The sequence below is a fragment of the Petaurus breviceps genome, unplaced genomic scaffold (assembly GCF_028583685.1).
Source record: "Petaurus breviceps papuanus isolate PSGF00001 unplaced genomic scaffold, PetGlider_PUasm1.0 90808, whole genome shotgun sequence".
Classification (NCBI taxonomy): Eukaryota; Metazoa; Chordata; class Mammalia; order Diprotodontia; family Petauridae; genus Petaurus; species Petaurus breviceps.
The window spans coordinates 10,940,774-10,953,290 of record NW_027187349.1 but is presented as its reverse complement, the minus strand read 5'-3'; the positions used below and the strand labels follow the sequence as shown (position 1 = coordinate 10,953,290).

Genomic DNA, 12,517 nt, shown 5'->3' with positions numbered 1-12,517 from the left:
ATCCCCTCAATTTCTGATTCTTTGCTACCACAAAAAGAGCTGCTATAAATATTTTTGTACATGTGGGTCCTTTTCCCTTTTTTATAATCTTTTTGGGATACAGACCTATAAATGGCATTGCTGGGTCAAAGGTTATGCACAGTTTTATAGCCTTGTCATGTTAGCCAGTCTGATAGGTGTGATGTGGTACCTCAGAGTTGTTTTGATTTGCATTTCTCTCATCAGTAGTGATTTAGAGCATTTTTTATGGGACTATAGAACAAAATCTTTTTTTTTTAAAGTATGTAAATGGTATTTTTTCCAATTACATGTAAGGACAATTTTCAGCATTTATTTTTTATAAGATTTTGAATTTCAGATTTTTCTTCTTCCCTTCCTTCCTTCCCTAAGATGACGAGCAATTTGATATGGGTTATGCATGTACAGTCACATAAAACACATTTCCATATTAGTCATGTTGTGAAAGAAGAAACAGAACAAAAGGAAAAAAAAACATGAAAAAAACCAAGGAAAGTAAAAAAAGAAGTACAAAATCTTGCTGAAAAATAATTTCTTAAAAATGATTATTGGACAGATGGGAGCTAATGATCCTAGGAGATAGTATTTCACATTTTAAGTTTACATTTGTTTAATTCTGGATTGTCTTTTTTATTGTGCAACATATATTTTTCTCATTAAAAAAATAACTGATTGTAGTTTTGAAGAATTAATGATTTGACTGTACACAGATTAGAAATAATGGCCACATCAATAATAAATATTTTCATGTCTGTCAGAATGTCTGTTTAATTCTTTATGTGTTATGTGGGGTTCACCACATCCAGCAAATGCCACTTTTTAAACACATTCATGATATAGAGGCACCAGGCTACAAAGAAAATGGAACAGTCCTGCCCCTCAAAGAACTTATATTTTATTGGGAGAAATTTTTTTGTTGGGGGGGGGGGGCGAGGCATTTGGGGTTAAGTGACTTGCCCAGGGTCACACAGCTAGTAAGTGTTGTGTCTGAAGTCATATTTGAACTCAGGTCCTTCTGACTCCAGGGCCTGTGCTCTCTCCACTGTGTGATCTAGCTGCCCCTACTAGGAGAATTTTAAAGAGAAATGATAACACCCTTGTAACTCTGAAGAAATCTTCTGAGTGTAGTTGAACCAACCATGTGGACTGCCATAAAAAACTTCTTTAGTAATGGACATTTTTGTATGCATAAGGATCCCAATAGGTTAGTGACTGACCTTAGAACTCATACTATTTTAGTATATAGGAAATCCCATCAAGTTCTGATCAAGTAAATGACCTTATGGTGTTTTTTTCTAGTGTAATTTTTTTTAAGGGTTTCTATAACCCTGAGGTGGTATGGGGTTCTTTTTAGAAATTGTAATGGGAATGCAAATTTGGAAGATCTTCCCTGCCCCTAGGCTAAAATGCACCTGAAGCCTGGGGAGGGAGGCTTGTTTTTCAGTAGATACTTCTTGATTGGCCAGTGAGTCGATAAGGTTGTTACATTCTCTGAGCCAGGAGAAGGCTATATAAGCCCTGATGTGTAGCTTTGTTTTGGGACTCACTTTGAGAAGTGTTCTGTGATTTGATCTGAATTCTGGGAAGCCGTTGTTGAGAGTCGTCCCCCGGCTTTGAAAAACCCAGATGTGGAAACCCAGATGTTGACTGGGTATGGATGTAATGGTTGGACAGTTTGGAAATCTGTCTACTTGATCTGTTTCTGTCTTGATAATTCTGCCTGTATACTTTGAAGTTCGGGGTGCTGACCTGTTCTCCTGAACAAGGTAAACAATATATGTCTGACTGATTAAAGTAAGCTTGTTAACCCATTTTGAGTTGCTTTCCTTTATCAAAGCAGATCCAAGAACCTGTGGTAGCTGCAAACCCTGAGGACCCTTGGGGTGCTTGCTGCTACAGAAGTGAAGTAGGATACCTATAATTTATTTCTCAGTACTGTGAATGTGTGATTTTTAAAAAGTAACTATAGTATAGATAGAAAGAATAAGGCAAAAGGGTATGTGCATTAGAAAGAGGCTATGCAAAACAATTTGTTCTTTCTCACACAAAAGCACAACATTATACAGACAAACTAAAAGCAGTCTCCCCACAGAAGAGGTATTATAGAAGGTACTTGGCCTTCCAGGCTTGCCTACAAGTGATGCCAATCAGTAATTGAAATATTTTGAACTACTATTTCATAAAAAATGTTAAAGAAGGCTTTAGCAATTCCTGTGCATTGGTTGTGGGTTAAATGAGAGCTCTGGATTTCTTATGTATGAATTATTAGAGTACGTGTAGGATTTGTCTTTTGCTATATGAAATGATTTCATTAATGGTAGGTACCATTGTATAGGCTGTTCAAGAAGGATTAGCACATCTGGCATGAGAACTTGCTGAATCCTTTTCAGGGATGCTTATTCACATTTGGGTCCAACTTTCACCCAACTCTCACCTTTGGCTCCTAGAAGTTGTAGCATGCATAGTGGCCACACCCTGGTAAAACATCTGGGCAGGTGGGCTAAGCCAAGTTGAGGGTAACTGAGAGACCTTAAACTCATTGGTAAGTTAGGGGGATGTCTACCTCAAGCATGGGAAGATTTCCCTTGGTGAAATGGACAGATGAAAATAATTTGTTCCAATTGCCATGAAGGTGACTGAAACAGGTATTGTGGAGTGCTTTAGAGACTGATCAGACATCAGAGACACTGTCATCCATTGTATCCCAGCCCACCACCTTGACTTTTGTCTTACTGATGAGGGATGGCTCCCAATAGGTTCAGCAGGAACTCTGATCTTATCTAAGACCAGAGAACTTGGGATTCAGTCTTGAAAGAATTCAGTAGGCCCAGGCTAACTTGGAGTCAGAGTTGTAAAAGTTTATTATATGCCTTACAGCGGGCAAGGATCCTTAGGGGATCTGCAACCTCAAAGGGGTAGAATTAAGATTTATATAGAATCATCCATAGTAGAACCTGTGCCAATTATGCTAACTTGGTGATTAAGGGTGGGGTTAGGGAGGAGTTAAAGTGGGCCCGGTGTTTAAAGGAACTTATTGCCCATGATTCACTGGGAAAAAGCCCAAGGGGGGGCTACCTGGAGGTGTGGTTTTAGGCTTGAATGTCACTAAGTCCGGCTAGCGGTGAAGGGCTGATGGAGAAGTGCCCAGTCTGCCACCCATCAGTGTCATATTTGACAAGATTGATGCCTGGAAACCAAGGCTAACCAAGACTCAGTAGATAATAGGCTAAGGAGTTAACCCAGAGATAAGGTCTTGAAGGATTCATTGAGTCAACCTAGAGATAGGGTACCTAAGGCAGCGGGACACTATACAAGAGGGAGATAATGGTTGCCCAAGTTGGAATGCTTATAGATACTTTAGTGAAGGATTCATAAGAATAGTTTGTTATTGTTCCAAGCTGAGATAGTTGTTGCTGGGCGGAGTTATTGCTCTGAAGCAGGAGGTGGGGGGAGGGAGGAGGGGAGAAGGGAAGGGACAGAGTTAATGCTCTGAGACTGGGGGGGGGGATAGTGTGATTTTACAAACTGGTTTTACAGACTGATATTACAAAGTGGTATTACAAATTGATACTACAAATATAGATCCCAAGCACCCCATCATTACCACTGAACTTAGCTAATGACTTTGTGCAACTCTTGCCTCACTTAAATCCAATTCACACATGACTCAAGATACCACCCCATAATGTCACTGGTCCTCTTCTAAACAAGGAACAAACAACTTTTGATTTACATTGGTCAAACTTGTGGATGAAGGTATAATCAGCATCAGTGTAATTTTTGTTGTCGATTTCCCATTTCTCATTTTCAGTTGTTTGGAAAATATAGTCTCTGCCATTAAAGGTGTTTATTTACTATTGGGAGTGGCACTTTGGTCTGAAAATTCCTAGGATGGTGAATTGGTCTTTTGGGGAATAGATTAACAAACTCCATTAGGGAATTATAGCCAGGTTGTTTTGATGTTGGCTCATGGGTTCAGAAATGGAAAGTAGAGGGAGGAAGAAAAAGGAAAGGATATGCTATGGCAGGCATTTAAAGTGAATTAGGAGCATTACCAGAGGCAGTGGTTGGTGAGAAAGCTATGGAAGAGGAGATGGTCAGAGAGCAAGGGGAGAAATAATGCATGACTAAGACTTTTCTGAAATAGTATGCTTGGAGAGGCAGTCACCTAATCTGGAGAATTGGTGCCCAAAGTGAAAATTCCTCCACGGCAGGAACTCATGGTGGTGAGGAAATTGGGGACACCATGGCCAAAGAGAATTTGTTCAGGGAGTAACAAAAAGATTGACAGTGCTTACTTTCTTCCCAAATCTGTCATTACTATTATTGTATCCATAACTTTTCATATGAAATCAGCACTTACAAGGTAGATGAAAAATTAAAACAAAGTGACAAATGTTTTATGTTATATTAAAAATTAATCTTGACTGGTTAATTGACAAAAATATTTAGTTATTCTTATTACTTTTCATGCTACCTAAGGATTCATGATGGATTTGATCAGGTAAGGAATATGATCATAGAATTTTTAACTGGGAAATACTTTTTAAAAGTTCTGATTTTGTTTCATTATTCTTAAAACATGCAATCTTACTTTGAAAGGCACTTAGGTATTATACATTCACATTTGGGAGAGAAATTTTTCCTAATTCTACATGTTTAATTTCTTCAATTAGCTGTTAATATATCTGTTCCAACTTTGGTGGTAAATCAGATTTAATTGTGGTATTTAGTAGTTGAATATGATGACTTACTCAGTAGTATATAAGTCACATTAATTCACATACTTTGATAAGGATTTACCTAATATGTAGGGGTTTGCTCATGGAATAAATTGTCAATTGAAAACATTTTTAGTTTAATGTGTTTTGGTTATTGTAAGGTCATAATGACCTTGACTCTTTTAAAAATAGAATCTTTAGGTACTTAAATCATGACCATAAGTGAAATTAAAATATCTCTCAGAGAATCAGACCATTGCCTCAGTTTATCATGGGAAAAAATGTAAGTATTGGAGCAATTTAAACATGGTTTTCAAACCTTTTTTTCCCCCTCCTGTTTAAGGTCCTGGATGCCTCAACACTTTCTTGGAATACTAGATTGAAGTGGTTTGCCATATGTTTCATAAGTGGCATTTTATGTTCTCTTATCGTAAGTCAAAAACTTATTTTTAAAAGTATTTAATATAAATAAGACTAATAGCCAAAAATATTTACAGTCATACAGATTTAAGTACTTAAAGTCCATAGGTATTTGAGTTTTCTTAGGTTTGAGGTTATCACTTGAAATACGAGGTTGAGGCCAGAATTATAATCCCCCTTTGGTACACATTTTTTTTTTAACTCCTTAAATCTTTCTTGTATAAAACCTCAGTTCAGCCCATGATCCAAGCTTTTAGTATTAGGCAGTGACTTTTGGTGAGTGAAGATACCACAATGCTGGTAGATATATTAGCATCTACTGTGCCAGATATATTAAAGTCTGCTGGATTTTAGCACTTTAAAACAATTTCTGAATCTAAGGAATCTCTCTTTCCTGGATTCCAAAAATTCTGCTTTTCAGATGCAGTGAATGGTAAACTAATGTTCTGTTTAACAGTTGAGAAGAGGACATACACAAATAACAAAAACAAAAAAAATTACATCTTTATTTAAATTAAGATATAAAAAACAATAAAATATATTGAAATGTGATAATTTTCCTATATATATTTCTCAAATAGTTTATTTTTGGGATGTGGTCTGTATTTTTTGATAACCAATATTTGAACAATACTACATATGAATGAGGTTTTAAAAAAAAACTTTTTTTTTTTCCTAAGAAAAACAATTACTAAATTTATCCAGAAGGAGCAGTTTGTGTGTGGGGAAAACTCCAGTAATTTATTTTTGTTATAATTTTTTTAACTTGTCATTGAAAAAAAAGAGTATTTCATAGAATGTTAAGAGTTGGAAGGGAGTTGAGAGTTTATTTAATTTAGCCACTTCATTTATCCCCTAGGCTCGGAGAAGTAAAGCTTTTTGCTAAAGGTTCTACATGCAGCTCATTAGTGGGAAAGAAATGACTAGAATTTGGGTCTTCTAATCCTGGTCCATTGAGTTCTATTTAAACAGCAAATGTCACAAAGAAATCTATTTAGTGCTAGTTGTTACTTGGAACTGGACCTGAAAAAAATATTGTTTATTTATAGATCCTTCCCTACAGATGAGCTATGTAACATCTTTAATATTGACTTATATTTTTAAATTATGTTTAGTCGTAGGTGATTAGTTTTTTTTTTTGGTTTAGAAGCACATTGGATTAACTCTAAAATATTATACAGGGAACAGCATTGCTATGGCTTCCAGGAGGGATAAAACTTTTTGCAGTTTTCTATACTTTGGGAAATATTTCTGCATTAGCCAGGTATGTTTATGTTAAATATTTTCCCTTTTATATTACTGCTAAATATTTGCCTTTTAAAATCATATTAACTAGAAAGTTTTTTTCTAAAAATGTTAAACTTATTGGCTTATATCATACAGATCATTAACTGCAGTTTTTGCTGATATCCAAAGCAAATAAGTTAGTGAATTCTTAAACGTCACTTATTTATATTACTGTTTTTTAAAGTTTCAGTAATAATGATAGTAATAATTCAAATCTTAATATCACCTTATATACTTATAGTTTTTTATAATTTTCAAAAATTTTCATCGGTTCTCATAATAGCCTTGTGATATAGATAGTGAAAGTATTAGCCCTATGTTATGGATGAAGAAACTAAAGCTGAAAGGTTAATGCTATGTCTGAATAAAAGTTTAGGTAAAAATATGAGGCAGATATTGCTTCTTGATACATATTACATGCAGAACTTAGGAAATGCTAAAAGTTAGGATTCACTGAGGACCTATAGTCAAAGAATAGCTAGATTGTATGCTCCATGAAAGGAGCTCCTTGTCTATTTATCTTTGTATGTTCTATAGTGCCTTATACAAAGTAGACATTAAGTAAATGTCTAAAATGAAATTAATATTGAATTACTAGTATAAACAGAATAATATTTGCAAACTATTCTGGAGGGCAAAAAATTAGCAAATTCATTAACTTAGAAGTTTGATATTGTTCATAGAAATAATGTTTTTAAGTAAACTTTTTCTCACTGAGGTTTTCATTTGCCTATGAATCATTGTTATGTTTGAGTTGCTATCAGAGTGTTATGTGTTCCCCACACCTTAGATTTTGTAGTAGGGAACTATGTTCCGTCAATGATCCAGTATTTTGACACCTGTAATTAAAGCACATTGGGTTAATTTGAACTTCACAAATGGTGATTCTTCACAATAGAGAGAAGCAGTGTATTTATAAATATATTCCTTGTTCATCTCATCTAAGTTGTATTTTTAGTCTTTTAGTTATAGAATTTTCATTATCCTCAAATGTAGTAAACATAAAGATAAATAGTCAAATTGGGTGCTACATAAATGGGAAAAAATTCCTTAGAAATGCAGGATAAATTCTCAGCACTATAAATTAGCAATATGAGTAATTTTGTAAATCAGAATATTGTGTCTTTGGTAACTGGAATACTTACTTTTTAGGATTTGGGATGAGAGAAATTTATTTGAGACATATCTCCATTTAGACACAATAGCTGTAACAATGTAGGCAAAAACAAATTGCATGCATGCATCTAAATATGATATGAATTTTATTAAAATTAGAACCTATCTGATTTTAATAAACACTTTATTCCAGTTTTTAATTAGCAAAGGTTTGGTTGAATATGTCTCAATTCTTTTTTTCTTTTGACTTTTTTCAAATAGTACTTGCTTCTTAATGGGACCTGTGAAACAACTGAAAAAAATGTTTGAATCAACAAGGTTGTTTGCTACAGTTATCATGTTGGTAAATAACATTTTATTATTTTTGAAGACTTTAAAGCATATTTTGCAGAGTGGTTTAGATTGTATATATTATAATGAAAATTTTTTTATTATACATATACTACTATGTTTTTATTGAACAGTCTTACCCATAAAATCTTTCATGAAGAATGTCGAATATATGATACCTGCATTAAGCTTTTTTGTGAGAAAAAATATGCATCCTATTAGATATGCTAAATTCAATTAAATTCAGTTTTTATAGGATTACTTTATGTCTCTGATAACTTGGCTTATGCTTGCCTACTAAAAGTTGATGTTTAATTCAGAATTCAATTCAACAAGCAAAAATAATTCAATTTACTTATCATCGTACTTAAGGGGTTTTTCTGTCAGACTTTTCTAGTAACTTCATCTGCTTGGCTAAACTATTGAAAAGCTTCAGAAATGTCATATACTGGGCAAAAAAGTGACACTAGTCATAGACTTAAAATTTTATATTATCTTCACTGATAATTTTGCTTAATTTTTTAAAATATGCAGAGGCAGAATAGAGGCTAAAACTAATTAGATTCTGTCTCTTACTGTCTTTTAGTCTCAGTTCCTTTTAATTCTTCCTGTGCCTCTGACCTTTTAAGTGATCCAAAAGTAAATTGTCACCTTATAGCATCATATTCTCATACTGTTCACATTTATCCTTAGTTTATCAAAGATAACAATCTTTTTTTTCCATGTACAAGGAAACCATTGCTTTCGGCTCATCCTACAAACACTAATTTTTAATATTTTCATAAATTAGTGCTAATTGTTTTTCTGAAAGAAAAATGAAAACTTTTCAGCCTTAAACTTGTAGGTTCAGTATCATCAGTTTCTACTTCACTCAACAGGTGTTTGTGCAAAGTAATATTGCAAACAGGACTTTGACCAAGGCAATATTAAACATTTCTTAAGAAGGCAATTAAGAAAATAAAATGTCAATATAATATTTGGTCCTACGTAGACATTGCTACGTATTTTCATAGATGATTTTTCAATATGTTAATAATAAAATATTTTCAAAGTCATTCGCCAACTCTTGAATGGGACTCATTTGTAAGTAAGTGCATATTTTTAAACAGTTTAACTCATGTCACTGTCTTTCTTTTTTACTTAGCTTTGTTTGGTATTAACTCTGTGTGCTGCTCTTTGGGTAAGTGTTAGCAACTGTCTAGTTTTCTGTTAAATGCTGTTAAATATATCACTACTGAGCTCAGCAAACTGGAGCATTGCTTGGGGTAAAATTTAAGGAACTGAAGGAGTAGCCTTGCTTCAAGTTCCCCTTGAGTTCACCAAGAGAATAAAAAGGTGGTTATAAAATTCAATATAATAATGCCACTGGGTATCTGCAGGTCATATTAATACAGCCAAGAATTTGGAAATGAGTGAGGGAAAATAACTTCAACCAACTTAAAGTATTGAAACCCTTTCTGCTTTGTGGAAAGTTCAGTTCTCAGCCTACTACTTTTTATTTGACATAGAATCTTAATTAGTCTGGTCATACTTTGTAATAAGTAAAGAGAGTATATAAGAGGAAGAGCATGGGAACAATAACAAAAAATGACAGCTGAAACTTTATGGGAGGCAGAAAAAAACTACAAAAAGCCCTCTAAACCCTCACTAGGGCTAGGTCAAGGCTGCACACAGTTCAGTAGCCTCAGGGCACTAGCATTTAGAGAACAGTTCATAATTAATATTAATAAAAACGTATTAATGAATTGAAATCATTAAGAAAATGTTAACTTATCCTTAAGAAAACAAAACATTGCATAATGCATTTTAGTTTCAGATAAGACTTCCCTGGAAATTGGTTAAATTTTTTAAAATGGTATCTAAAAGACATGTGTCCATTATTAAGGAAATTTTCTTATGAATAATAGCTCATTGCACAGGAATGAGGGATTACTATCCCATTGTCTTTAAATGCACACATTTGTAATTCCAGAATGGATTTGTTTTTCTCTCTTTCTGTCTTTCAGTGACTGAGAAATAATTTTTAAAAAATTGTTATGGCACCATGATATATTCCCAAACAAACCTGCCCCCAAAAGTACATTAGACTGTTGTGGAAAACAGCAGAAAATAGCATGATTGTGATAAAACCTTTGTCACTTTCCACTTGGTGGTTTGTAAGTTATTAATTAAAAGGGATGAGAGGATATGTGCTTTAATTTTGATATATGATACAAGCATTGTCTTTTGATTTTGATCAGGCTTTTTTGGTCTCTTTTCACGATTCACAACGTGTGTGTGTAGTTATTTTGGCTTTGCATTTTTATTCTGCATCAGTTGATATCAATCTTTTCATGTTTCTCTTAATTCTTCATTTTCACCATTCTTTATTTCACTGACACTCATGTACCATAATTTGTTCAACCATTCCCCAGTTTTAGCCATGTATTTAGTTTATAGCTTTTTCTTATAACCAGTAATGCTGCTGTGAATATTTTTGCATATGTAAGTCTTTTCTTGATATCCATAACTTCTTTGGGACATATTCCTAGGTGTGAAATTGTTAGGTCAAAGGACATAAATAGTTAAGAAACTTCTCTTGTATAATTCCTTGTTTTCCAAACTATTGTGAACCAATTCACTGCTTCACCATTCCTGCAGATCTCCTGATAATGAATTTTCTGGGTTTTTTCTGGATTGAGGGGAAAAAATAGCTTAAATTTCCAAGATTGAACCCAAAGTGTAAAGGTTGATCATTTAAAATAATGTTTAAAGGATCAACATAAAATGAAGATGTCCTCTTAAAAACATACCCACATACACAGAAAAACTCAAAAGTTGCAAGTGGAAAGAAGTGAAATTTATAGAGTTTGGGACCCTTCAAGCAACCATTCAAGAATATCTGCTAAAATTGGGAGGGATCCACAATGGTTGAATTACTAAAGTATGGAGTTCTGGCAACTGAAGATTTTAGTGCCAGATATGGGAGAAAAATACAAGTGTCCTGAAAATTTTAATATATTGAAGAGTTTATGTTCTTGCCATAAAATCAGTGACTATAGTTTTTTTTTTAAACTTTTGCATATTGAAGAGAAATAGTTAATGGGTAAAGTGAAGCCTAGGATGTGGAAAACACTTTATAAGGGTTTCAGTTCACTTAAATTACACATCTAATAAAAATGGAGGCAAGAGGACCACTCTAGGTGTTTAAAAGTGGTCACAGTCATGAATTGGACATTGTGATGAAAATATATTGTAAAATGTTCCTACTAATTAGCATTTTTTGTTTTTCTGTTAGTGGCATAAAAAAGGATTGGCTCTGCTGTTCTGCATATTTCAGTTTTTGGCAATGAGTTGGTAAGTTCTTCTTATGATTTTAAAGCATATTATCACCTAGGAGCTGCTAATCACTTCCTCTTGAATTTATGAAATATTTAAAAGATACCATTCCATCACCTGATCTGATGAAAGCAAGGTAAGTTTTTAAACAGCAGCCTTTCTACTGTTATCTTAAACAGAACTGTGTAGTTCATCTTTAGAGAGAAAGGATTCTGAGCTCAAAGCATCAGAGGAAATGCCACTAACACATGTTGTAACTGGATATATTTTTTTAGGCCACTGACATTTTGAACAATTGGAATGTATTTTAATAATAGACAGTTTAGATATTGTACATATCAGCTATTATTGAATACATTTAAATTAGTACCTTACCAAATGTCAGAGTTGATTTCAGTGGCTAAGTAGTTTAACCCCTACCTGAATGAAGATGACCAGGGGTCATTTACCCTGCTGTTTAAAGACTGGCTTGTTCGTAGTGATTTTGAGATATAATTCACAGTAGATCAGCATACACATCCACCAGTTCTTTTAGTATATGAAGAAATAATTTTTTTGGCCTGGAGAATTAAACTCATCAAAGGCAGTCAGCTTTTTCTCATTATCTCTTTCCATACCTTAGATGTTAACTATCTATAGCCCCATTTATTCTGTCCTTTATGGTCTATGGTCATCCTTGGCAGAAAAAAGCAAAGTAAAAATTGAGCTACTTTACCTTCTCTCATTAATTTTTATCTGTATCCATCCCTTCTTTGTGTGTATGTGTGTGTGTGTTTTTTCCATTTATCAAGTGCTTTATTAACTAATGATTTACATCATTCATTTCCTCCAGATTTTGAGTTGCAAATTTTCTCTTCATTTTTCCCCTACCCACCGCCCCAAAATAGCAGTCCCACAGGATATCCCCTCCTCCAATCTGCTGTCTCCCATGTTGTCTCCCATACCCCTTTCGACTTTTCCAGTAGGGTATAGTAGATCTCTAAGCCCCAGTGCCTGTATATCTTATTTCCCAATTACATGTAAAATAGTATTAATAATAGTATATATATTTAAACATTTGATTTTAAAACTTTGAATTCCAGATTCATTCCCTTCCTCCCTTTTCACTCACCCTTACTGGGAAGATAAGCAGTTCAGTATAGGTTGTACATGTGTAGCTAATGCAGAACAATAACGTAGTAGATATATTGTAAAAGACTGACTATATATATTTCCCTCCCTCCTGTCCCACCTCCCACTTGTTCTATTCCCTACTTTGATCCTGTCCCTTTTCAAAAGTGGGTGCTTCCAACTTCCCCCCCCCCCAG

General features: G+C 34.0%; 1 protein-coding gene across 1 annotated transcript in view; it reads left to right on the top strand.

Moving 5' to 3' along the window:
• The window catches only part of SFT2D1 (SFT2 domain containing 1), a 43,119-nt gene that overhangs the window by 18,977 nt on the left and 11,625 nt on the right, over window positions 1-12,517 (top strand). Inside the window, exons 2-6 of the mRNA XM_069070409.1 lie at window positions 5,083-5,169; window positions 6,341-6,423; window positions 7,824-7,905; window positions 9,037-9,072; window positions 11,170-11,228. Coding sequence (XP_068926510.1) covers window positions 5,083-5,169; window positions 6,341-6,423; window positions 7,824-7,905; window positions 9,037-9,072; window positions 11,170-11,228 — 347 coding nt within the window. The remainder of the gene's footprint in view (window positions 1-5,082; window positions 5,170-6,340; window positions 6,424-7,823; window positions 7,906-9,036; window positions 9,073-11,169; window positions 11,229-12,517) is intronic.